At 41.6% G+C, this 25,821-nt stretch overlaps 1 protein-coding gene across 1 annotated transcript; it reads right to left on the bottom strand.

Annotated features, from left to right (window-relative positions):
• LOC129718911 (NADP-dependent malic enzyme) lies at positions 1 to 24,889 on the bottom strand. Its single transcript, XM_055670129.1, has 4 exons — positions 24,516 to 24,889; positions 1,283 to 2,669; positions 931 to 1,225; positions 1 to 875 (listed from the first exon to the last, which is right to left on the bottom strand). Exons 1-4 carry the CDS (start codon positions 24,533 to 24,535, stop codon positions 715 to 717), a joined length of 1,863 nt encoding a protein of 620 aa, XP_055526104.1. The 5' UTR covers positions 24,536 to 24,889; the 3' UTR covers positions 1 to 714.
• Positions 24,890 to 25,821: the final 932 nt, after the last annotated feature.

A 25,821-nucleotide genomic window follows, 5' to 3' on the forward strand; every position in this document is an offset into this window, starting at 1 on the left:
TTGAACCATTTCGATTACATTTACGATTTATTTCAATGTTTCTCGTTCCTCGAAAGAGGATGTTTCTCCGCCTTTGCCATTGCTTTGCAGCGTTTGTTTACACATTCAAATCTACAACGGACAGTACTTATTTTTTACGCTATTTAAAAAATCCAAATGTCAATAAATGTTCATCTTCTTTTCTTTGTTGTTGCTGTAATTTTCATACCAAAACGTGAATACTATTCTAAGCTAATATTGTGTTAAGTGCTCCTCTGTAACCGTTGCTAGTTGTTGTTTAATTGAAACATGAAATTCCGCAGAGTTTACCATCCAGCGGGAGAGTAGGTGCGCGTAATTTTAGGGGCGATAAGGAACGTTGATTGATGTATTTTATCTATTTAGATCTCAACTGAGATATGAGATTTGCTCGTTTATTCAACAGTGCGAATGAATCCGTTCATTCTTCTAGATCTCTGTCTGCATGGTATCACATTCGAAACAAAGCGTAATTCAATTTGGTGATCTCAACTGTATGAATTAGAACTAGTTCTACATTTTGTTCTACTTTAAAAACTGAATCGGCACGAAAAAATAAACCACGTTGAGCTTATAGCTTATGTTTCGTTTTAAAATAAATAAGGTTTTTTTTGTTTTTGTTAACGTAAACTTCCATCAGGATACGAAATGAGTTTTAAAATACTGGGGTGCTGCTGCTTACAGCTGAGGTAAATCTCAGGCTTGCAGTTTCGTCGGTGTGATCGGGCGAGTCTTAACTTCCTTCTGGGCGGGCCACTTCCAGGTGACCGGCATGGCAGTTTCGTAGTTGAAGTTGTACAAGTGACTCTTGATGTACGCCAGTTTATCCTCTGGCTCCGGATAGGTGGACGCAAGTCCTGTGAACAAATCAAGCTTTAGAAGTACTCTAAAAAATTTCGAAAACCGCCGAACCTTTCTGATAGGCAAATTTGGTCACTCCAACTGCTATGTCAACCGAACAGCCTCGAATAGCTCCCAGCGGGGGATAGAGGGAACCCTTGTCTAGATCTTCCTGGGCAACCTGGTCGGCAACCGCTTGGGCAGCAATCAGGAACATGTCCTCCGGGATATGATGCGTTCCGGTGACAATAACACCCAGAGCTACACCCGGGAAAATGTACGCATTGTTGCCCTGGCCGGTGTAGTAAGTCTTACCTCCATATTGAACCGGTGGGAAGGGAGAACCCGAAGCGAAAATGCAACGTCCCTGAAAAGTATAATGATTTGTAATTTTTCACTGGAGCACGATAAAGTACGAACAAACCTCAGTATTGTCGTAGGCAGCTTGTGCTGTACATTCGGCTTTGGAGGTGGGATTCGACAGAGCGAAAATGATAGGACGGTCATTATTCTTACCCATCGCCTGCAGAATTTCAGGCGTAAAAGCACCACCAGCCGCTGAAGCACCGATCAGCACAGACGGTTTCACCTCGTTAACCACTTCGGCGAAATTCTTCACCGGTCGATGATCCTTAACGTAGAACGCTTTGTGACCACCCATATGACCCTCAGGGCGTCCCTTCGCAAGTAGACCATCGATATCGAATAGCCAAATCTTGTCACGGGCTTCCTGCAATGTGCAACCCTCTGCCTGCATAGCCTTCACCACCAGATCAGCAATACCGATCGCCGCCTCACCTGCTCCTAGGAACAGGAACGTATTCTCCGAAATCTTCCTTCCGGTAACTCGCTTCGAAGCCAGTAGACCAGCTACCGCAACCGAAGCCGTTCCCTGGATGTCGTCATTGAACGTACAGTAAGTTTCCCGGTATTTGTCCAGAAACCGGAAGGCATTGTGGTTACCGAAGTCCTCGAACTGAATCAGCGTATTCTGTCCGTAGCGCTTCACAACAGCCTCCATAAATTCGTCAATAAAGTCATCGTACTCCTTACCCTGGACACGTTTATGCCGCAGTCCAATATAGAGAGGATCCTCGAGTAGGCTCTGGTTATTGGTACCGACGTCGATCACAATCGGCAAGCACTGATGCGGTGGGATGCCAGCTAACGCCGTGTAGAGAGCCAACTTTCCTACAGGAATACCCATTCCACAGGCTCCCAAGTCTCCCAAACCCAAAATACGCTCCCCATCGGTTACCACGATGGCACGCACGTCCGGTTCTGGCCAATTCCGTAGGACATCGTACACGTGACCTCGATCGTTGATCGTCACAAATAACCCGCGGGGTCGTCGATAGATCAGACCGAACTTCTGACAGGCTAAACCGACCGTCGGCGTATAGACGATCGGCATCATCTTCTCCACGTCCTCCGAGATCAGCCTGAAGAACAGCTTCTCATTTCGGTCCTGCAGATCGACCAGGTAAAGGTACTTGTTCAGATCCTCCTGGTAGCGTGAGATCGAGATCCGACACAATTCCAGCTGCTCGTCCTGGGTCTTGAAGCGGGCCGGTTGCAATCCGTGGATGCCCAGGATTTGCCGTTCCTCCAGGGTGAAGGCTAGACCCTTGTTCAGCCGAGGATCGCGCAGATGATCGATGCCCATGACCATCGACGGGACGATGATGTCTCCGGTGACCTCATGGTATTCGCGGGCTGCTACCGAAGCGACCGCCTTCGAGAGGGTCTTTTTGGGCGAGGAGGTGGCCGCTGCCGAGATGCTCTTCAGTGCGTTTGATGCACCATTCAGGCTGCAAAGGAGGAAGAAGAAATGTATCTTAACGAGCTGACGATTCAGTTAACTGTTAATGCTTTATTAAGAGAAAATAAAAAACAAAACAATGACTGCAAAGGCATCCGCTGGTGAAGTTAAATAGATTTATTTACGTAGGTATCTTATCGTTTGAACATTTCAAAACTAAGTTGCATTTGTTCTGAACGAATGCAAATTACCGGACCTTTTTCTTGACTCCTTGATGGAAGGAGTTTTCTACAGCCTTCTTGGTCACTTTGTTTGCCATAGAACGCTAGTTAGCCTTGAACTGTATCTCGTTAACTGTCTTTCGTACCTTCTTGAGGTTCAGCTTAACGATAGCCCAGTATTTTTCTATTGGGCGTAGTTCTGATGTGTTGGAAGGAATCATGCCATTTCGCACACCCTGGACGTTGTTTGCAGCATACCATTCCATGGCTCATTTTTCGTAATGGCAAAATGCCAAATCCGGTCAAAAACAGAACGGAACAACTGTGTTGCTTGAGGAAAGGCAGCAGTCGGTTTTTCAGGCACTCCTGCGAACAAAGATTTCCTGATTGACGGAACCTTTCGCGATGTAAATGTTACATAAATCCACAGGAAGCTTAAAGTCTGTGACAGCTTAACAGCGATACCAACTAATAGGCAGAGGCTTTCGTAGGGCGGCTGATGATCAGGGTTACTCCAGGACAGTGAGCGGCAAATCCGTCGTATAAAGTGCTTTTGAATGCGCTCAATTCGCCGAATCCAGCAGTCATAATACGGATCCCAAACAACACACGCAGTTTCCAGAATTGACCGTACCAATAAGCAGTGGAGTGTACGCTAAGATGATTGGCTTTATTTATCATTATGTCATGTCATTGTCATTTGCCTGTCTAATACAATAAGAATCAGTAACAACTTCGCTTCGATGTAGAGTTGTTTCAGCGATGCAATAATCATATAACCACATACATAAGACATACGTAACACTCAGGAAGAAATTTTCCAAAAAAGTTGGTACAAAATGAACTACTCGAATGGTACCACACCCTGAATAAAATTACTGTTTGAGTTGTTTTTGTAGGCAGTGTACATGCGTAGCCCTGCATTTGTCTCGTTCCTACTCGAAAAATGCTGCATTGATTTTGTAAATAACTTTTTGACAGTTCCTCATGGGATTTTCTTTGGGGCTGGATAAGGCCGAGAAAAAGAAATTTCATTTGGTTCATTATTTATCGAACAGTCTGACAAGGCGAGGTACGGAGTACTATGGGGCAACGTGTACCAGAAAAAAACGTCAGTGTTGCGTATGTCTTATGTATGTGATATAACTAAGGCTGTTTTTTTACGCTGGTAGCTAAGCACGGTACACTTTGGAACGCTCATCAACATGAAATTACGATTACACCAGTCATTGAACAAATCGATGAGCGCTTGAAGCAATCGTGTGCCAGGTGGTAACATTCCAGTGACCTTATTGATGAACAGCGAAAAAGTAACGGTCCCAGTATGCTGCCTTGAGGAACACTGGAACTGTTACTAAACCAAGTTGATTGCGACGTCCCCAACTTAACAGCAATCTCACAATGGCGTAAATATGAATCTACCATTACAGTACCATCTCCGAACTTATAACATTTGGCACAAAGTAACCCATGATCAACTCGATCAAAAGCTGCTTTCAAGTTCGTGTAGGCTACATCAATTTGAGAACTCTGCTCCATGCCACGAAGACAAAATGAAGTAAACTCCAGTTAGTTCGTAGATACACACAAGGATAAAACACGTGCTGCGCAGTAGAAAAGTAATTTTTTACGCTGAACATCAGATGATGAAAAATAGATTCGAAAACTTTCGAGCAGGCACACACACAAATACCGAGAACAGCAACGGAAAAGAAGACTGGCAACAAGGCCCGATAAGTATTGTGCGTTTTTTATCTCTACGTGAAATTTAGCTAATTTAAGCTGTTTTCCCCCAAATAATATTAGTATACTCAGTGAATTTTACAAATTAAGTTCTGCTGGTTACCGGAACAGTGGAAAAAGGAGTCACCAGGACATTTTAAGCAAGCTAAGTAACATTTTATTTTGAAAATATGTTGTTTGTTTTCGAGTCGGTTATTCGAGACGCATAAAAAACACCGACGAATAAAGTACGCTCGCAGCGCCGTCTATTAGCGAATAAAAAAGCGAGAGGTGTACATGAGAAAGTTGCGACCTGCATATTTTTCACTCATATTATTGCGTGCGCGTTATACCCCGTTCACACTACCCCGCATGTCACCTGATATCAGGCGATTCGTGCTATCGAGGCCATATCACCATCCATATTACCTGATATCCCATACAATCGAGCTGTCAACGGATATCACCTACACGCTCACTCTGGGCTACTCAGCGGCTGAGTTGAATTTTAATCATTTTTTTCAGTTGTTCGAAGACGTCAAAAAATGAGTAGAATTAAATTGATCATGGCGGCAAATTTACTCAAAACTTGCGTGTTGTTTTTGTTATTGCCTTTCTCCTAGAAAGGGTTGCAATCACTTGCAAAACCGAAGGTATAAAAGTGCTCCAAAGGGCCGAATGGCATATATCACTCGACTCAGTTCGACGAGCTGAGCATTTTATGTATGTGTGTGTGTGTGTGTGTGTGTGTATGTGCAGATTTTTACTCTCACCTACTTTCTCAAAGATGGCTGGACCGATTTTCATGTAAATTAATTGCAAATGAAAGGTCTTGTTGCCCCATAAGACCCTATTGAATTCTATTGTAATCGGATTTCTAGTTTAGAGGTTATGTTTAAAAATGTGAAAATCATGAAACATCAATATCTCAGAAACTACACAACCGATTTGGCTGACCCGATTTCCACAAAATTAGTGTCAAATGAATGGTCTAGCTGCCTCAGAAGACCCTTTAACTGTAATCGAACTGTAACTTCATTATCTCAGAAACTACACAACCGATTTGAACAATATTGATATCAGATGAACGGGCTAGTTAAGGGTTAACTGATGAATTATGATTGAACACGTGGTTTCAAAGTTTGGCTGCCCCCCACCCATTTCATTTGATTATAATCGAACTTAAGCAACCGTTATGTATTAAATTGTTAATAAAACAACGAAAGTCTATTATCTCAAAGATTACATGACTTATTTGAACATAACTAGTGTCATACGAACGAGTCATCTCTCAAACTTACAAATAACAAACTTCATAACAATTTGATATGTGGCTCAAAAGTTATGAAAAGAGGAGAAACTCAAAGACTATTTAAAACTATACCTGCTTTGATCGATATACACTACCCGTCATAAGTTTGGAATCGCTTTACTGAGTATTGCAATACTCAGTAAAGCGATTCCAAACTTATGACGGGTAGTGTATGTGGCTCCAACATAATTTAAATGTGGTGTCGTACTATTTGAACGTTCCAAGTTCATTGATTCCTTGCGGTTTGTTTGAAGTCTGCAAATGCACGACGAATCGGCCATAGGATATGATCAAAGTCAAATAACAAATCGTTTGAAATGATTGGTTTTATCGAAATGACGACATCATCGTCTTTTGGCTTCTGTACATCGCCTTAATTCTGACTATATTCATATTGGGTGGTATTCTGTCATTATCAGCAGACTTTCTGGCATCAATCTGACACCGGAAATACCCATATTGGGAGGTATTTTTGGTTGTTTTCCAGAAACTAAAAGTGATCGTCTTCAAATTCAAAATAGTGTCCAGGGTGAATGTTTGGTTTCTATGCAACATAACGTTTACGGAAGTATCCATATAGAGTATTATTCGGTCATTTCCGGCTGTTGCCTATAAGTTGCGATTTAGCAATTCAAAATGGTGCCTGAGGTCAATTGTTAGCTCCTTGCATCATTCTGGTTCCAGAGATACTCATATTGGATAGTATTTGTTTATTTTAGGCTGTTTTTCACAAACCGGTAGTCGCCATCTTGGATTTCAAAATGGTATTTAGGATACTGGTTAAAGAAAAACTCATATTGGGTGATATTTGGTCACTTTGGACTTTAAAATCGCCTGTGAAATCAATTTCTGTCATCTGGGCGTAATTATGGTTCCGAAAACATTCATATTGAATGGTATTTGGTCATTTCCGGCTGTTTGCCAGACACCGGAAGTCACCATCTTAAAATTCAAGATTGTGTATGTGATCAATTTTTAGCTTCTGTGCATCTTTCTGGTTCCAGAAATACTAATATTTAATAGGAATCGTCCATTTCAGGCTGTTTTCCAGAAACCGGAAGTTGTCATCTTACAATTCAAAATGTTGTCTGAAGTCGATTTGTGGCTCCAGTGCATAATTACGGTTCCGGAAATACCCATATTGGGTGGTATTTGGTCATTTGCCGCTATTTTTCCGACACCGGAAGTCGCCATTTTGGATTCCATAATGGCATTTGGAGACAATTTTTTGATTTTGAACGGCATACTGGTTAAAGAAAAACTCATATTGGGTGGTATTTGGTCATTTTCGGCTGTTTTCCAGAAACCGGAAGTCGCCATCTTACAATTCAAAATGTTGACTGAGGTCGATTTGTGGCTTCAGTGCATCATAACAATTCCGGAAATACCCATATTGGGTGGTATTTGGTCATTGGCCGCTGTTTTTCAGACACCGGAAGTCGCCATCTCAGATTTCGAGATGGTATTTTGAGATATGCTAGAAGAAGGAAGGGTGTCGAAACATTATGAACATGTTTCACATTCACTTGCCAAATTTGGTTATATTTGCTTGATTGGTTCTCGAGCTGTGCAAAATTTGAGTTTCATTTGTATGGGACCCCTCCCTCATAGATGAGGTAGGGGTGTCAAACCATTATGGATATATTTGTTACCCCTAAAAACATTCACCTGCCAAATTTGGTTCCATTTAGTTGGTTAGTTCTCGAGATAGGCAGAAATTTGTGTTTCATTTATATGGAACCCCTCCCTCCAGGAGAGGGAGGGGAGTCAAACCATTATGGACATATTTGTTACCTCCAAAAACATCCACATACCAAATTTGGTTATATTTGGTTGATTGGTTCTCGAGCTGTGCGAAATTCGTGTTTCATTTGTATGGGACCCTTCCCTTGTAGAAGAGGGAGGGGTGTCAAATCATTATGGATATATTTGTTACCCCTTAAAACATCCACCTACCAAATTTGGTTCTATTTGCTTTGTTAGTACTCGAGATTCGGAGGAAATTGTGTTTCATTTGTGTGGAACCCCTCCCTTCCAGAAGAGGGAGGGGTGTCGAACCAATATGGACATATTTTTTACTCCTAAAAGAATCCACCTGCCAAGTTTGGTTCCATTTGCTTGGTTAGTTTTTGAGATGTGCAGAAATTTGTATTTCGTGTGTATGGGACTCCTCCTTCCGGAAGAGGGAGGGGTCTCAAACCATCATAGGAATCTTCCTCGGATCCTAAAACCCCTACATACAAATTTTCACGTCGATCGGTTAGGTAGTTTCCGAGCCTATATGGATCAGACAGGCAGACAGACAGACAGACCGATCTGCATTTTTATAGATATAGTTTACAACATCAATGTTCTAGAACCTAAAGAGTGAATATGCATTTATTGAATTGAAGCGTTCATGTAAATCTATTTTTACAAATAAAAAATTGAATGAGAAAGGCTGGGTCTGACCGCTAGGTGGATTAATTTAGGTTTTTTTTTGCAATTAAAAGCAAACAGCAAACCAAGCAAACCGTCTGAAAAAAGGAGGAAATAGAAACGTTTAAAATTAGTTGTTATCGGTAGGTAATTCATAATTTGAAATAATTGGCTGCAACTAATGGCAATTTTTCTTTTTCACCAGGACTCGTTGGTTGGATATACGGCGAATAAATTCAAAGATCTCCCGTGTCTCGGCGAACAAAGGTAATTCTCTTGAAATAAGCCTTTTTTTAAATAAAATTCAGTAAAAATGCAAAATATAATAATATCGAGTCAATAATGATATTTTTTCCGAAATTCCCTCATTGAAGCTTAAAGTACTCATTTTTAAGTCGAAAATGAGTAACTTTTACGCATCGCGCGTCAGGTATAAGTGGGTAATATTTACTCAATTTTTATAACATTCGGTGGTACTCAAAAATGAGTAAAACAACTTCTACTCAATTTTGAATACATACGGTTTTAGCGAAACTGATTAGGTTTTGACTCAGTTTTGGGTTATCCAGAGTGAGCGTGTAGGCTACATGCTATCGCGGATATCATGTTCGAAAACCAATAATAACCACATTTCAAGCAGTTGGCAACACGGGCAACAGACATTTGACGCAACCCTACAAATTTCGCAATTCGCGTTGCATGCGAGGAAATATTTTTGCTATTTTCATCCCGCACATGTTGACAATTGCATATGAGAGTTCGCGTTGGTGCGAGCCAACTAGCTGACATCTCTATCCTAATCCCATTGCTCTTGTTGTCTTGTTTTAGCTTTGACCTGTTTTTGTTTTCTTCTCTTTTCAATTACCGAAGCAAATGTCAAATCATATCAGCTCACTCCAATGTGAACGCTCGAAGTGATATACGATATCATCTGGCGATATCAGGTGATATCCGGCGTAGTCTGAACAAGGCATTAGGCAATTTCATTTTACCATTTTACGAACTGCTAGAGTAGGATACACGGTATTTGCTGTTCCATGTTTTCTGTGAAAATATTATTCATGAATTGAGTTCTGAAACGTTTCGTTAAATAGTCTATAGCCGTGTAAGGTCATTTCTGATTCGCTCAAACTGTGAATCGTCGCATCACGGTACTCCAGTTTTTCCACTTTTTGCCGATAACGTTCGTGGTTGTGATAAATGCGTGAACGTGTGGATGATTTGTTTAGATGATTTTACACGATGAACAGTCGTAGAAAAGAGCGAGACGTCTGTGCAAGCGCGGCAGTGTTTTTGTAATAACCAGAGTCTATGTTTATAATATAGAGTCGCGCAAAGATGAAACCAAAGGAACCAAATCAGTGTCAAACGAGGGTACTAATCGAGCAATGTAAATAAACAAGGTGATAATGTTAGGAGTGGATGAAAAGTGTTGTAATTAAGCGTGATTAAGAATATGTGTTTTACCGAAGTTTTAACTACATGTTTTAAAACCAACATTAAACATGTACACTGGTTCAGTTAAATTTAACAAAGCATCACCGGTGTAATCTTTCAAAACTGTGTACCTTGTGAAGAATTTCAAAAAATGATATTCGCTTATGCATGGTGAAAAAAAGAACTGTATAGTTCTTGGCAACAAACGACACAAAAACTGTGTTGCCGAAACGATAGAGTTTCTCTCTGCGGGACTCTATATACACATAGACTCTGGTAATAACCTATTACCTGAAAGGAGCACAACAACAACTATTGATATGTCATGAAATAGTCTAAAAAGTCCATCACTCTTTTTGGGAACACAAAACAACGGACACTTTTCATATGTTTTTCGAATCCGTTTTAATTGTTTTTTGCGTTTTCCACTTCAAAAATTTGAAAATTTCAGCTATGGAAGGCAGTCAGCCGAGATTTTATTCACATGCCTCTTGTTGTATTTTATAATTCATTTTTAAGAATCTCACACTATACATGATCATATCTACAATGTTTAGATGACCTTATTCGGTGAATAGTTGCGATGCAATGTTGTTGTGGTCATTTATTTCAATTATTGTTTTCAGCCGTCGAAAGCAGCACAATAACTACTATAGAATTGTCATGAATTAGTCTAATATAAGTTCATCTATTCTATTTTAGCACAACATGACGGATCATTTTCATATGTTTTTCGAATATCTTTTTAATATTTCTTTTGCGTTTTCGGCGTTAAACATTTGGATATTTCAGCTATGCAAGGAATCCAACCGAGATCTTCTTTCCATGCCATATTTCTTCTTATTTTATTTTAGAATTCATCTTCATTAATCTCACATTATATTTATATGATCATATCTATACTGTTACATTAATCCAATTAATTCATGGTCATATCACTTATCAAAGTGAATCCTGATCAAAAACCCACCCCACTAATAAAAACTCCCTTCCGTGGTCTTTGTAGGGATGCAAAGGTATACTCGGTCTCTAACAAAGCAGAGACTACATTCTAACATTCCTTCCTTATTGTAGGTTTCATGTGGCACTGGTACAACTCGAAATTCAGAGTTCCAGGAATCGTTTCTCTAAAAAATTAGCGTTTAAAATTACCTTTATTGCATATGATCACATGACTGTAACATTCGACATTTAGGTTTCGTGTTTTTTATTAAAAGATGCTTAAAATAGTATGTACTTTTCACATCTGCAAAAGTATGCTTATTCGAAAAAAGCTGTGAAATATACCAACTTGTTTTGTCACACAGCGTGAATAACCTCATAATTGTCACACTACTTTACTTTTCAAACTTTTTTGTCGAAAAAGCTGCCATCTAAATCCACATCAGCATCCACTGGAGCGCGGAAGTTATTCTGGTCCGGTAACTAACCACCGGTGGAACGGCCGATTTGGGAAAACTTGGTACTTTATTCAAGAGGAATTATAGTAGCTCTAAGTTTTGGTAAAGGTGCCATCCCTCTGGACCCCTCCCCGTTTTTTTGAGACGCAAATATGTCTGTTTTTTTTTCTAATTTTTCAAAAGGATTGAGCAAAACAACGTATTTTTATAAAAATTTAAATAACAAAACCGTTCTTCAAATTTTAAGCTCTACATTTTTGCGGTAAGGTCTCCTGAATCCATACGCGATGAAAAATTTATTTTAGCATGCAAACATTTTGAGAAAAACCAGTTAAAATTCACCAAAGTACGTATTTTCATGGAAACCTGATTTTCTCAGTCTCCCACGGTAGCTTTCAACTTAGCTCTTCAATTTTCAAGCTATATATTTCTAGAGTAACGTCTTCTGAATCCAAAGATGGTCCAAGATTTTTTCTAGCGAGCACAGCGGTTGTTTTGTTGCTCCTCAGCACTGTGTGTATGTATGTATATGTGTGCCTTTGCACTAGCTAATAGCTAGCTAGTAGCTATCGGCTGGTGTGGTGATGGCAGTAAAGAACATATTATAAATAACAATGGAACAGATGAGAATAAATTATAACCAATGAAAATTTATATATTTTAGTGGACCGGAGATTGATGTGTTTTGCGCGGGGGCTCGAGGGACTTTCGGAGGGCTTCCGTCGGGGGGCATCCTATCCGGCCGGTCTGCATCAGAGTCACGAGAGAATATGTAGATTTCGATTTGGTGTTGGTAGAGATTGAGTTGGTCTGGCGGGTGATTCACTGTAGGGGAGGAGGTCCACTGTAAGTGGATTTACCCTAGATGCAACCCTTGTGTATAACGCTTTTAAAAGTTCTTGAAAATTGCATTTGATGCCCGTTTTTTAATTTCTCTACACGCAAAAGTTGGAGTGTGCGTAACCAGATCATTTATGAGCGAAATTAGCGCATTTACTGATTAAAATTGGAACCAGTACAACGCATGTGCGTTGGTCATAACGCATTTGATGCTCTAGCGCATTTTGAATGTATTACGCAGCTCCCAACCACTACACTTATAAAGCATCAGCCGATGTTCAGAAGATTGGCATCGTTAAAACAGTACAACCAGCAATCAATACTGATAAGTTGGGTACTGACTCCGTTGAAGAAATTATTGTCTGATCGATTCACTTTCAAGAATCAGGTCATTTGAAAACATCATTCAATCATTGACAATAAAGACTGGAACGCGCAAAAATTGGTCGACTTCAGATTGGTGTATTTCTGTTAAAAATGCATTAAAAAAAACATGAAATGTTGCATTTGAAAGTTGAGTGTGTACACAATGGTTGCTTAAATGAGTTTTCACTGGTTGCTTTCTAGTTTTCAAATGGAAGCAGCGGCATTCGTAATTCAGACGTGGCATCGACGATGAAGAAGGTGGCAGCGAATTATATGCGGAATTCTAACCTTTCCATCTGGTACTCCACTGGCAAGCTCAATGTCTCCCATACTTATGTGCAGCAGGCCAAGAAACGAGCCGGGTTGTCGGCGTTGACGCACGGTGACAGACGGTGAAGGTGGCGAACCCAGATTTCGAACAAAACACCTCGGCAAAGTGGTGGTCCGGAAAACTGTAATCTGCTTACAAAGTTCGACCGCGGGTGACGAAACTTATGTGAAGGTTGATTTCCAGCAGCTTCCGGGAAAGGAATTTTATACCGTACCAGGAAAAGGGAAGGTGGCCTACATTTTCAAAACCATCAAACTATCGAAGTTCTCGAATAAATACCTCGTCTGGCAGGCCATATGCATGTGTGGTCTAAAAAGCGGCATTTCCATCATTACGAAATCGTCAATCAAGAGATCTACGTCCAGGAGTGCCTGAAAAATCGGCTGCTACCATTCCTAGAGCAACGAAACAGGCATGTGCTGTTCTGATCGGACTTGGCAAGCTGCCACTATGGGAAAAAAGGCGTTCGAGTGGTACGATGTGAACAGCGTGGTTGTGGTACCTTAAGACCACAACCCTTCTAACAGCCGAGATTTCCGCCCTATCGAGCAGTATTGAGACTTGGCCAAACGGAATATCAAAAAAACTAATAAATCCATCGAAAACAAGCAGCAGAATAAATCTATCTGGCGTTTGGCGACGAATAAGTTCGATAAGACCACTGTACAAAATATAATGGAAGGGGTTAAGCGGAAGGCACGGCAGTTTGGATTTGGTAAACCATAATAATAAACGCACATTTTTTCCTTTAAATATGTGAGTTGAACTACCAAAATAAAACTAGGAAGATTTTTGTATTACGAATTTTGACTGAAAGAAACGATTTTTTTGTCGACCAATTTTTGCGCGTTCCAGTCTTTAAACAAAAACATGAGATTAGTCCAAAACATTTTGCATTTAATTATGACTCTGGTTTCATTCACATGCATTCGGTTCTGCGTTACTGGCACCAGCGTCAATAACTTCCGCGGCAACAAGGCTCGCTATTGACTGTTTCGGTTGCTGACGATTTTTAGGGATGCACGAGCCGTTGATAGGCACCGGCTCGCGAAAGTAAAGAACGGTTTTTTGAGCGCCTCGAAACTGATCGTTCGCCCGAAGCCGAAGTTTACCGAGACATTACGATTTTTGTGTATATGATACATATTCTGATTTTGATCTCTATCGATGTATTCCTTGTACAACTTTTGCGTTATGCGTATCACGCATTGGTTGTGCGAAGTCAGAGCAAATTCTGTGCGAAGTGTAAGGACACATTGGATGATTAAAGCTTGAACTTTTGCGTGTAGCCTTTAAAAAATATCTCTAGACAAGTTTTAAATATGGACCATAAAATTGAAAATGATTGTTTAGGCATCTTGTCTGGTGAACTAGATTACCTCAAAGTATGCGAGGTTTCGAGAGATTTTCGGAAGGCAATGTCTTATCTGGTTAGTCTTCATCAGAATCACAAGAATCATTTATACACGCAAAAGTTGGATGGTGCGAAACCAGTACTAAATTGTGCGTTTTTAGCGCAATTGTTGATGTAATTCGGAACCAGTACAATGATTGCGTGTTGGGCATAACGCAATTAATGCTCTAGCGTTTCTCCAATGTATTTGGCAGCTCCAAACTACTACACCTAAACAGTTTCAACTGGTATCAAGCAGCATTGCAAAGCGAGCGAGAAGCAAAACCATTCTCCTCCTTTCTGCTTGAGGACGAGACATATGCTACGCTTTTCAAGTCTTTTGCACACACGCTTTCGAGATACTTTTTCTTCTTCATGCATTCCTCTGAATAGCAGCAAGCACGCACCGACAGTATGAGTGAGACTAACAACACTATGGTATCAAGTATGTACAGCACGGGTGTCTCGCTCATTTTGTGAAGCAACGAAATATCGCCTTGCGCGTCGCAATCCAAATCGAAAGAGAAGCGAAAGAGCAACCTGCAAATTGTATGTGTTGTGTCAAGTCTAGTCACTAATACACTCGACGTGAGAAATAAAGTGTCGGTATATGATACATATTCTGATTTCATTCTATGTCAATGTATTCGCAGTACAACTGTTGCGTTATGCGTTTCACACATTTATTGTGCGATTTCTGTGCAACATTTGTGCGAATCGGGAAGACACAATGATTGTACAAGACTTCAACTTTTGCGTGTAGGTTTGTAACCGTTGTTACAAATTGTCCTTGGTATTTTTTAAATGTGCTCAATGTATATTATAACTTTTGTGTTTCTTATTTATTTCCATGTAGTTTGTATATATGACACACAAAAACAAAAAAATGTTATCCTGAAACGGGTCAAGCTAAACGCGGTTAAGAACTGTTATACAATATCAGCGAAATACAACCGTGAGGGGGTGGGCATAATTGTGGGTGGTAAAAGAAGGGGAACCGAAAATTGAAAACCCGCCAAACGGTCAGAAATACCGCAGCGTTCGTGTGAGAAGCAAGTGAGTAAAGATTTGGAAAAAACCTGAAGTAGCTAAGTGAGTGCCGAATATCAGATAGCCAAAGAAAGAGTGCATTCGGGGAAAGAACACCACCCCGCTTTAGCTCCGACATGCTAATAGTTTATGTCCGAGTAGGACCTTTTTCTTCTGATTTTTTCACCAAAACCAAAACTTTATTCGCTCGTCGTTCTCTCACTTCACACGAGTCGGCCTAGGTGGTGAAATCCACCTACGTCTAACCGTAAAGGAGTTCCGGGCAGCGAAGAGCCCGCGGAATCCTCGGGCAGCTGGTCCTGATAGTAAAGGAGGCCCCTTCTCGATGGCGCAAATACGGTTTCGTCCGTGGCCCATCGATTGAGTCAAAGAAGGAAGACGCTGAAAATCCCGCTTCCCCGCCAAACCACGCATCCGCCATTACGATTTTGGTCATCATACCAGAGCAGCGCAGAACAGCAACGAGTTTTCCCCTCAACCGCAACCAGCAACGCAGCATCGCAGCAACAGCAACACAGCCCAGCAGAACCAGAACCCTTCGAAGTAGGCGGTACGTACCGTGAGAAAAAGAATGATCCGCTAGCGCTAACCCCACACACATCCACACGCACACCCTTTGGATACGTAATTAAAAAAAAACCCTGAAATTGAATTACCAGTTTTTTTATCTAAGCTAAACGAAACCGCCTAAGAATCCAATAGTTTCTTGCACAACTTTTCGCGCGTAACCCCTCCGATGACCCCGCAAGATCCACGGTCTCTTGCTCGGTGAGCTTTCTTGGGAGTACTATCTGCGCAAGTAGTAATAGGGTAAATTGACCTGCAGTGAACCTTTTTTTACGGTGGATCGATTGACTCAGTTTTTCTTGACATGGATCGGAATTTATGAATGGTACTCCTGATTCTGAGGCGGATTGGCTGGCTGGGGTGGGGTGAGAATTTTCTGGGGCTCCCTCGGGTTTTCGCATGGATTAGGTTTGTCTGGCAGGTGGTCCGCTATGGGAGGGAGATCAGCTATGGGTTATTTACTCTATATTTACCTGAATCGTGTTGACCAAGCAAAATGTAAACGCTTTATTTTATTTCGGAAACGAATTTATGAGCTCGAGCGTTACATTTTTTCTTATTTTCATTGCTCGATATCACGGACTTTCGCCCATATACAGTTTTGAAAATTAAAGTAGATCGTAGACTTTGCTCTAAGCACCTCTCCCGATCCCTATAAGTCAACACTACAGAAACATTATCCATAAATGTAGGGAAAATTAACTTATTAGTAAACCTATAGTGAACCACTTTTCAGATTGGCTCAGTTAACATTGAAGGAATTTATAAATGATTCTCGTGATTCTAATGCAGATTGGTTGAATGAGAGGTTTCCAGATGAAGGGGTTGGTGGGGGGGCCTTTTGATATTTGTATAGGCTTTTTGATATTTGAAGTTTAGTTTTGTGTAACGTATAGTATCATTTACCAAAAAGCTACCAGAGCTGTGCATTTTTATATTATTACAAATCCTATCCTATGATACTCGTAGAGATGCAGTTGAACCCGCAGTCTCTAAACAAAACGAGCATCACCATCCCTTTTCCTTCTCTAATAGCCTTTTGGTTGTGGCCGGCGTCGTTATTAGTCAGTTGTGAAAGTATGAGCCAGTAAAAATCGCACAATGAGATTGTAGTGCTAGTCCCAAGCACCATTCATCTGGATCATTTTGCAATTTCGTTGGTTCGACCAATCACGGAGTGCAACTACGGGCAATCTACCTATGCTATGCTAAGGATCTTAAGTACATTAGTATCATCACGTTTGCCAGTGTAAATTTCAAATTAAAAAATGTAGCCCGTCTCATTATCGGCTTTGGTTCGGCCCTTGTAGCCTTTCGTAATAGGTTTGAGTGGCATATATTGTTTGACAGATGACCGTCCTTTGAAAAGAATCATCAATTTATCAATGGACAGAGTCAAAGCCATATTAGGCTCTGGAAGGTAGGATTTGGGGGGCTTGCTAGCTCTCTTGCGGCATGACACAAAACGTCCTGACATGCCGGGAAAGGAAGAGCCAGAAGCTATTGAAGAAATAAGTGTGCTGATCCGGCACTTGCGGACTTTTACTAACCCTCTTATACAAAAAAGGACGATTTTGGTCCACAAGTCAGATGTACCAAAAAAGCTAACCTCCAGGTGATCCAGACCATAATAGCGAGGGTTCCAGAAATGTCGAAGAAGATTGAAGATGGAGGGCACTATTTGTCTTTTTTCGTTTGTTGTTACTTGTTAATCCATACAAGCATATAACGCGGCTTAAAAATGTCAGATAATTTTTTGTTGAACGATCCATTTTTTTTCACCTACTGGCATCCATTGTGACGAATAGACTGTATTTTCTTCTATGAGACAAAGTAGTTTTGGAAAAATTTTATGAGCGCATTTTTCAAATATAAGTTCATTTCTAAGATGAGTACCATGAAGCTCTGGCAAGATTCGTTAAATACTGCAAGAACTTCGGGAACCCCCTGATAAAACTTGATAGATTTAGCAACGCTTTAATAAAAGTACCATAAAAATAAATCAAACCAATCCGCATTTGGTTTGTAACCTAGGATCTTATCAAATTTGAATAGAACTAAAGGGAAACTCTGTGATATAGCTATGTGTCTCCCTTTTGTGTCACCAGGGGCGAATTAACGCGTAGGCGAAGCAGGCGGTCGCCTGCTCGTCAATCGTCGAGGGGCGGCAAACAGACGGCTAATGCGTGTGTTTGTTTTTTAAGCGACGAGGAAATTTTTTCTCTCTCTCTAGCAGGATTTCCATTCACGTGCGACGCGACCATCCACATTTTCATGTACTAACGTTGTACTAACACTCCACATGCCACAGTCTTCTTGCAAAATTTCAGCTCAGTCGGACTTCGAAAAGTGGTGCCTCGAAGCGGTCAAAGTTTCACTTTTTCGGCCGATAAAAAATGCACAGGTAGTTCGTAAAATGTTCGATATTGAAAAAAATGGTCTTAGAAATGCATGAAACGTCGAGATCTGTCATAATCTCTTAAACTAATTATCTCAAACTTTTTTTGTAAAAATCAATTTTTGTAAAAATCAATCCGTTCCATGCAGCAACCATTCTCTCAATCTTGTTGTTAGCGATGGTGCCAAGTCATGTTTTGATGCAGTAGACTTTTCCAGTGTCGTGCAAAAAATTTTCAACTTCTTTTCTGCTTCAACTCATCGTTCAAAAAACACATTACTTCTCTTACGGTAAAGCCTCTGAGTGGAACGCGTTTAGAAAGTCGAATTGATGCTGTCACTCCCTTGAGGTTTAATATAGGAGAAATTTATTATGCCCTATATGAAGCAATCGAGGATCTGAAGCAAGATGCGTTTGCAAGAAATACTGCAAAAAGCCTAGCAAAAAAAATTAAAAAATCAAATTCTTATGCAGTTTAGTAGGTTGGCATTCAGTTTTGTTCAAAATCAATTTAGTGAGTAAGTACCTTCAAAAAATAAATAGCAGTCTCGAAAACACTATAGACTTGATAGGCAGCGTTTAAAACTTTTTGAAAAATATGAGAAATGAAGGTTTGAATAGCGTCATTACTGATTCTTTAGCATCAGTGCCGACATTTTAGAAGTAAATCCGGAGTTTCAAACAGACACACGAATTCGGCCGAGAATGATAAAGAAACAGTTAGCATACGAACAGTCAGATGAACCAATTACATCGAAAAAACTCTCTTTCAAAGTGAATTTCTTCTATTCTGTATTGGATGTAGCTTTTGCATCGTCCGATGATCGATTCCAGTTAATGAAAAATCACAGTGACAATTTCAGCTTCTTGTATGATGTTCACAGTTTAATGGGTTGTAGTACAGATCAGTTAGAGAAAAGTTGTCTACATTTACAGAAAATCCTCACACACAAGAAAGAGTGTGACATCGATGGACATGAAATGCACCAAGAACTTGTTATTTTATCACCTATGTTGCCAGCTGAGACGACTCCAATGAATGCGTTAAACTACATCACAAAAAATCAACTGATTGATACTTTTTCAAATGTTTTTGTATCTTTGAGAATTTTACTCACTTTACCCATGAGTGTAACAAGTGGTGTTTTTTGAGTTCCTGGAAAAGACATACAATGAAAGCGCAGGAGACACATCCACAGTTCGATGAGCACTACAGCGCGAGAAGTGTTGGGTACAACTGCGGCAGCTGCGTCCAACGAGTGGTTTGACGCTGAGTGCCAGCGAGTGACGGAGGAGAAGAACCGCGCCAGGGGTCACATGTTGGCCACGGCTGTGACTCGTCAGAGCGTGGGTAGATATCGAGATGCTAGAACCGCTGAAAAGAGACTCCATCGCCGGAAGAAACGACAGCATTGGGAGCGTCTTCTTGCGGAGGCGGAAGGTTGCTTCTCCAGGCACGATGCGAGGAGCTTTTACAAGAAGGTCAACGGAATTAGGAATCGAAACGTGTCAGCTCCTGTCATGTGTAACGATAGGGAGGGGAACCTGATAACCGATTAAACAGAGGTCGCCAGGCGTTGGAAGGAACACTTCAGTGTGCTGTTGAACGGTGAGGGAAACAGTGGAGTCGAAAGGAGCAGGATGACTATTGAGGATGATGGTCAAGCTGTGGATCCACCATCCATGGACGAGGTGAAGAAAGCAGTGAAAGAGCTGAGAAACTGCAAGGCAGCTGGGAAGGCCGGCATTCCCGCCGAACTCTTCAAAGTCGGGAGCGAACAGCTGTATCGTGCCATCCATCGGATCATGCTGAGAGTGTGGTCTGATGAAGAATTGCCCTCGGACTGGTTGGAGGGTCTCATATGCCCGTTCTGCAAAAAAGGCCTCTAACTCTTCTCAATACCGTATACAAAATTCTCTCCCGCATCCTGTTCCACAGACTGAGGCCGTTGCAGGGACCTTTGTTGGCGAGTATCAATGCGGTTTTCGAGGGGGACGCTCCGCGACGGACCAAATGTTTACCTTGCGACAAATCCTCGATAAAATTTCGAGAATTCAACTTGCAGACGCACCATCTGTTCATAGACTTCAGGGCAGCGTACGATTCAGTTAAGAGAAATGAGTTATGGCGGATCATGCTCGAACATGGCTTCCCAACAAAGCTGATTAGGTTCATACGTGCCACCCTTGAAGGTTCTACATAAAGCGTCAGGATAGCCGGTGAGATATCGGACCCTTTCGTGACGTTAGATGATTTGAAGCAGGGTGATGGGCTGTCGAACTTATTGTTCAACATCGCATTGGAAGGTGCAGAGAAGCGGCACCATCATTACGAAATCGCACACGCTTCTAGGTGGTCCCCGTGGTTCTGTGGTTAGCGATGTCGGTCGGCTAGCTCTCCCACACGGTTGTGATATTGGGTTCGATTCCCGATCAGGTCGAGGAACTTTTCGAGCGAAAAATTTTCTCGACTCAGCACTGGGGCACGGTGTGTCGTTGTACTTATCCTACAACATGCAAAATGTGCCGAAAAACAATATCGATAACGAATCCTCTCAACTAATCTAGTTGATCGAGACCGCATTAGCCCCCAGGCTAGCGTGCGATATTGTTGTTTGTTCTAGGTTTTGCGGATGATATCGACATTATTGGTATTAATCGTAGAGCAGTGGAAGAGGCCTTCGGACCTCTCAGGCGAGAAGCTGCGAGATTAGGGCTTGACATAAACTCTGCCTAAACGAAATACATGGTGGCTGGCAGAGTGCGTGGTAGTCTGTTGGAGGTTGGTGCTGCGGTGGTGCTAGATGGGGAAACATTTGAAGTAGTCGACGAATTTATTTACCTGGGAACATTAGTGACATGTGACAACGAGGTTACCCGTGGGATAAAGAGGCGGATAGCAGCCGCAAACAGGGCCTTTTACGGATTACGTAACCAGCAAAGGTCCCGCAGTCTGCAAATCCGTACAAAACTTGCACTCTATAAGACACTGATTCTTCCGGTGGCTCTGATTCTTCCGGGGCCATGAATCATGGACGCTGGAAGAGGCTGATTGGCGAGCTCTTGGTGTTTTTGAGCGTAGGGTTTTTTTTTCAAACCTTGGCGGCAAACTAGAAAATGGTGTTTGGCGCAGACGCATGAACCATGAACCAGGCATACGAATCGGCGGATATAGTCAAGCGGATAAAACACGGCAGGCTTCAGTGGGCTGGGCATGTAGCGAGAATGCCGGATGAGCGTCAAGCGAAGGCTATATTTAGCAGTAATCCCGATAGAGGTCGTCTACTTCGGGGTAGACCCCGCACTCGTTGGATGTGTGCTGTCGACGAGGATGCACGCGAAATAGGTGTTAGGGGCGATTGGAGGATAGCAGCCAAAGACCGAGTGACATGGCGACGTATTCTGGATTCGGCACTGGATTGATAATCGGTCTGTCGCCTTAAAAGTAAAGTAAAGTGAAGTAAAGTAAGTAAGTAACAAGTGGCGAGAAAAGTTTCTCAAAATTAGAACTTATAAAGACGTAACTACGATCGACCATGTCGCAAGAACGTTTGTGTGGCTTGGCGATAATATCGATAGAAAGACAGGTGCTTCAAGAAATTGATATGTCGGAAACGATAAAAAAATTTGCAACATTGAAAGCATGAAAAGGTAATTTTTGAATTGTTTACACAACACATGCTGTCTAATCAAATTTTCGAGTCTATAGAAAATGCGTTTCATATAAAATAAAAACTTGAGGGGGGGGGGGGGCGGCGGCAAAATCAGTCTTCGCCTGCAGCTCAAATCAGCCTTCGTCCGCCCCTGTGTGTCACAAAATGTCAAAACAAACGCAGACTATGTGCTAACTGTTCACGTTTTAGATTTCCAAAAGTGCTCAATCATCAACGAACGCGTACAAATTCGTTCACATTATGGCTTGTTTGTTTGAAGCTTCGCGGGCGCTCCAAGTAAAAACCTTACTATTTTCACCATCTTATTGAAGCTGGTTACTTAGTTGACGTGAATCATTATAGAGACAAAAGTAATCAATCCGCGAGCATCCAAATCTTTTATTATCTCACTCCTAGCGCTTCAGTTGGAACCGACATGTCGTGGCAGCTCGAACGCGACAACATTGCCACACAGATCCTAAAAATAGATTGCAACCTTGTTGGCGATTCGCGAACTTCGCTGGCACCCGTTCGGGGATAGGTGACGGTGGGTGACTTTGGGGTCACAGGGCCAGCATCGACAAGGTTGCAGCTGGTTTCGGTTACTAAGAGTCGAGAAGTATCGGTCCGGAAAATAACCAATTTAAGGCAGTAAACAGCATGTGCTGTGAAACATCTCAATTAGCTTAATTTGAGCTCCGATACTGATGGTGGCCGTCTGATTAGCACCTCCCCCGGTACAACAATCATGACAAAGATAAGTGATAAACATCCGATTATTCGCAACGATGACGACGACTGCGGCCGAACTAGGCTGGAGAACTGGTTTTGGCTGGTTCATTACCCACTCCGTAGTTGGTCTAGCCTGACAAAGAAATTAGGCATATCGGAAACGCGAACCAGCGTTTATCTGTTATGGTTTTTTTTCGGACAGCGCAAACGCAACGTCTTACAGCGGGAGCAATCAATGAAAAGGTGGTTAGGAATCGTGTCCAACGTTTTAGTATGAGTCTTCGGAGAAGTTCCTCGAAATGCTATTTTACATAATTTGAGATGTTCAATAATAAAAATATCTGCTCATTCAAAACATTTTTCAATGATTCTGAGCTTCAGTCTGGTTCAAAAATTTAAATCTTTTCTGGCTCAATATGTATTTTTTGGAAACCGAGCTCAATATCGCCGAAAAGTGCTTCTAAAAAGCAGAAAAGGCCAAAATAGCAAATGATTCTACATTGAGCTCAGATTAACCGAAAAGTGCTTGTAAAGGTAAGAAAATGATGATGATGGTTATTTGTATAGCTGCGATCCTCTCATCGCAGTTAACTAGTTCAATTTTCTATGCGGCGCTGAGAAGCACCGTTTGTCAAATGCCAAATGTACTGCCAAACAAATCTGATTGCTTAGACAGCAGAAATCCAAAAATTTCTCTATTTTCGGTGGAGAGGATAGTATTCGCCTGCACAAGACACAATATAAGCGCCCAAAGTCTGACTCCCATTTTCACAGTCAATCTTTGGATATTCATTTTACACGCGTTCCATAGGATGTAGTCCTAGAACAAACATAAGCTTGGCTTAATTCGAAACAAGGTTCAGTCCTTGGTCGCGATGGAAACGCTGCAATTATTACTTAGTTTAAATCGAGAAATATTAGATAAATTTGTTCCTTTGTTTACACTGTATACAAGGACAAATTTAATATTACCAACTTTGGCTGCCAGAAAAAGCAATTGATTCAAATAAATTTATTGGAAAATGTAAAGTTTTAACTTTAAATTGATTTCAAGGCTAAAGTCTTGGAAATAGTTAAAAAACTTCATAAAACATTCGATGAAAGAAACTCAACTTGTTTTGGGAAGGCGTTGAAAGAAGTTTACTTAGTTCTCGTAGGTTCTATGACAAAGGCACTTGGTGTTAAACTTCAAGAAACTTCTCCAAAGCCCCTACATGCTAAAACATCGAATAAAACTTTCCACAATCTTCTTTCAGTTTAGTTCCACTGTGCGCCCCCTCCTGAAGACGAGCGTTGTCTTGTCACGAGCGCACACGCACCCTGAATCCCCCTCACCCAGTGCGGTACGCGTCATTGTCATTCGACAAGGTCAACTTTTCGAATGATAAAATCCACCTAACCTAACCTAACTGTTCGTCTGCGAACAAAAATAGGTCATTTGTATGAAGTGCAATCGTTGCTATTGCAGCTGCTAGAGTAGCTCTGACAAGTGGTTCACTGGAAACAAAATATCCAATTGCCAGTAACGCTATAATGATGCGCTCACATGACTTGTACGGAAGCACACTTGAAGAAAAAAAAACAACGATGTGTCAACGCAATGCCAACGGTGTACCTTCAGCAGTGTCAACAGAGTGGTTTGTATACAAATAAACCAGCCACGACGTTCTTCATCGTCGGAACCACTCTCGCATTCTCTCGAAAGGGAAAAATTACGCTCATCCGCGAGTGGTTTTCATCGTAAAAGGTTGACAAGTTGGCCCCAGAATTGGATACCGTTCAACTGTTAAGTCACCCTGGCGTAAAAATGCCTCTTTTTTTCTCGACTCATCGCACATATGCGAACGAGAAATGGGTTTCTGCAAACTTCATTCTGATCCGAGAGGGTCCAGTAGTTTTCCACTTTCACGCACACATTCGCACACAAACCACAGGCAGAGGATAGCGAAAAAAGGTATTCTTGAAAAAGATCAATGCTACGTGGGCCTCCGGGCCTTCCCATTTCTGCGTTCGTTCGCGGAAAGCAAATGAAATAATTTTCATTGATCGACTTACATAACCTGTCGCGCTAACATTTTCCACTGATGTTTGGCCTAGATTTTCCTGTGAAAATTTTTCTGCTTGGTTTTTGGCTGCGTTTCCTTCGCGTTAAAATTCAGCCACGATATGCACAGAGGCGACCGTATCCTAGGGATTTAATCAAACGCTGCTAGTCTGCCGATTGCTGGAACCACACCGTGACCGCGAAACCCGCTACGACACACGGGTCACGACCAGACAGAAGTGACACACGAAAATTCACCGAATTTCACTACTCCGATACCCGAATCTCAAACTAAACTCACTCACTAGCTTTGTCTTTCTGTTCTGCCAATTTGCTGGCTGACTGGCGGTGAGTTGTCTCTGCTGCTGCCCGACCGCGGTTCGGATGGCAAACGGGGATAAATTTCGAAGGGCGAAAATTCTCACAAGAGCTTAGCACTCTCCGCAATTTTATCGCATGTGGTACCCGTCTCATGCTCTCTCGAATCCAACCAAACGCGCTGACGTTCCGTTAGTATAGAACCTGAAACCGCGTGGTTCGCGCGGCTGTGTTATTTATCCAACAGCTGATTCATGGTGATTCAGGCGGGGTTGTCCATTTACATCGTCAAATTCCATTTACATCGTCAAATGACGTCGTTGGTTCGTTGTTTTGCTGATTGGTGGAAAACCGCCATCGTTGGGATGCTGGTTGTGATTTTAGCTTTCCGACGTGGCATCCTGCGATGTCAATACGACAACAAAACAAGAAGTTTTTCCAACATTTCAGTGTCATGGTCGCACGAGACGTTGTTTGACATTCTGTCAGGTCAGTTTGTTTACATTCACCCCGTTTCGCTCGGAGAGAGGGCAATATGGTTTTGATTGCAATCTAGCGATCGATTATTTTCCCTTTTGGATGAGAGGATTGGGAGAAAGAGAGAAATTATTATAGCGTTTTTATTCGCCTCGCTCTCGAACAACCCAAGCACTTGTTTTTCTGCTCGACGCTTTTATCAGAGTAATGTCGGTCGTTCTAGATCAGATGGTTCCTTAGTAAAATTTTATTTCGTCAATCAATGTAGACTACAATTCTAATGTATACGTTAATCTTAAGCTATCGAGTTCTAGCACGTAATGCGTTTTTTAATGCGTTCCGGGACATGGTAACGTCTATAATCTCGCAGTGTTTGTTGTAGGCGTTCATGATGCTGTTAATTGGTCCATGTTTGACGTACAGTGACCGTAATTATTAAGAGTAAAAATATTGCGCGTTCTTAAAGGACGAGAAGGAGCATAAAAGTTAAGAGCTCCAGCAGATTTGGTGAATTAACACGTT

The sequence above is a fragment of the Wyeomyia smithii genome, chromosome 1, assembly GCF_029784165.1.
Source record: "Wyeomyia smithii strain HCP4-BCI-WySm-NY-G18 chromosome 1, ASM2978416v1, whole genome shotgun sequence".
In the NCBI taxonomy this organism is placed as follows: domain Eukaryota; kingdom Metazoa; phylum Arthropoda; class Insecta; order Diptera; family Culicidae; genus Wyeomyia; species Wyeomyia smithii.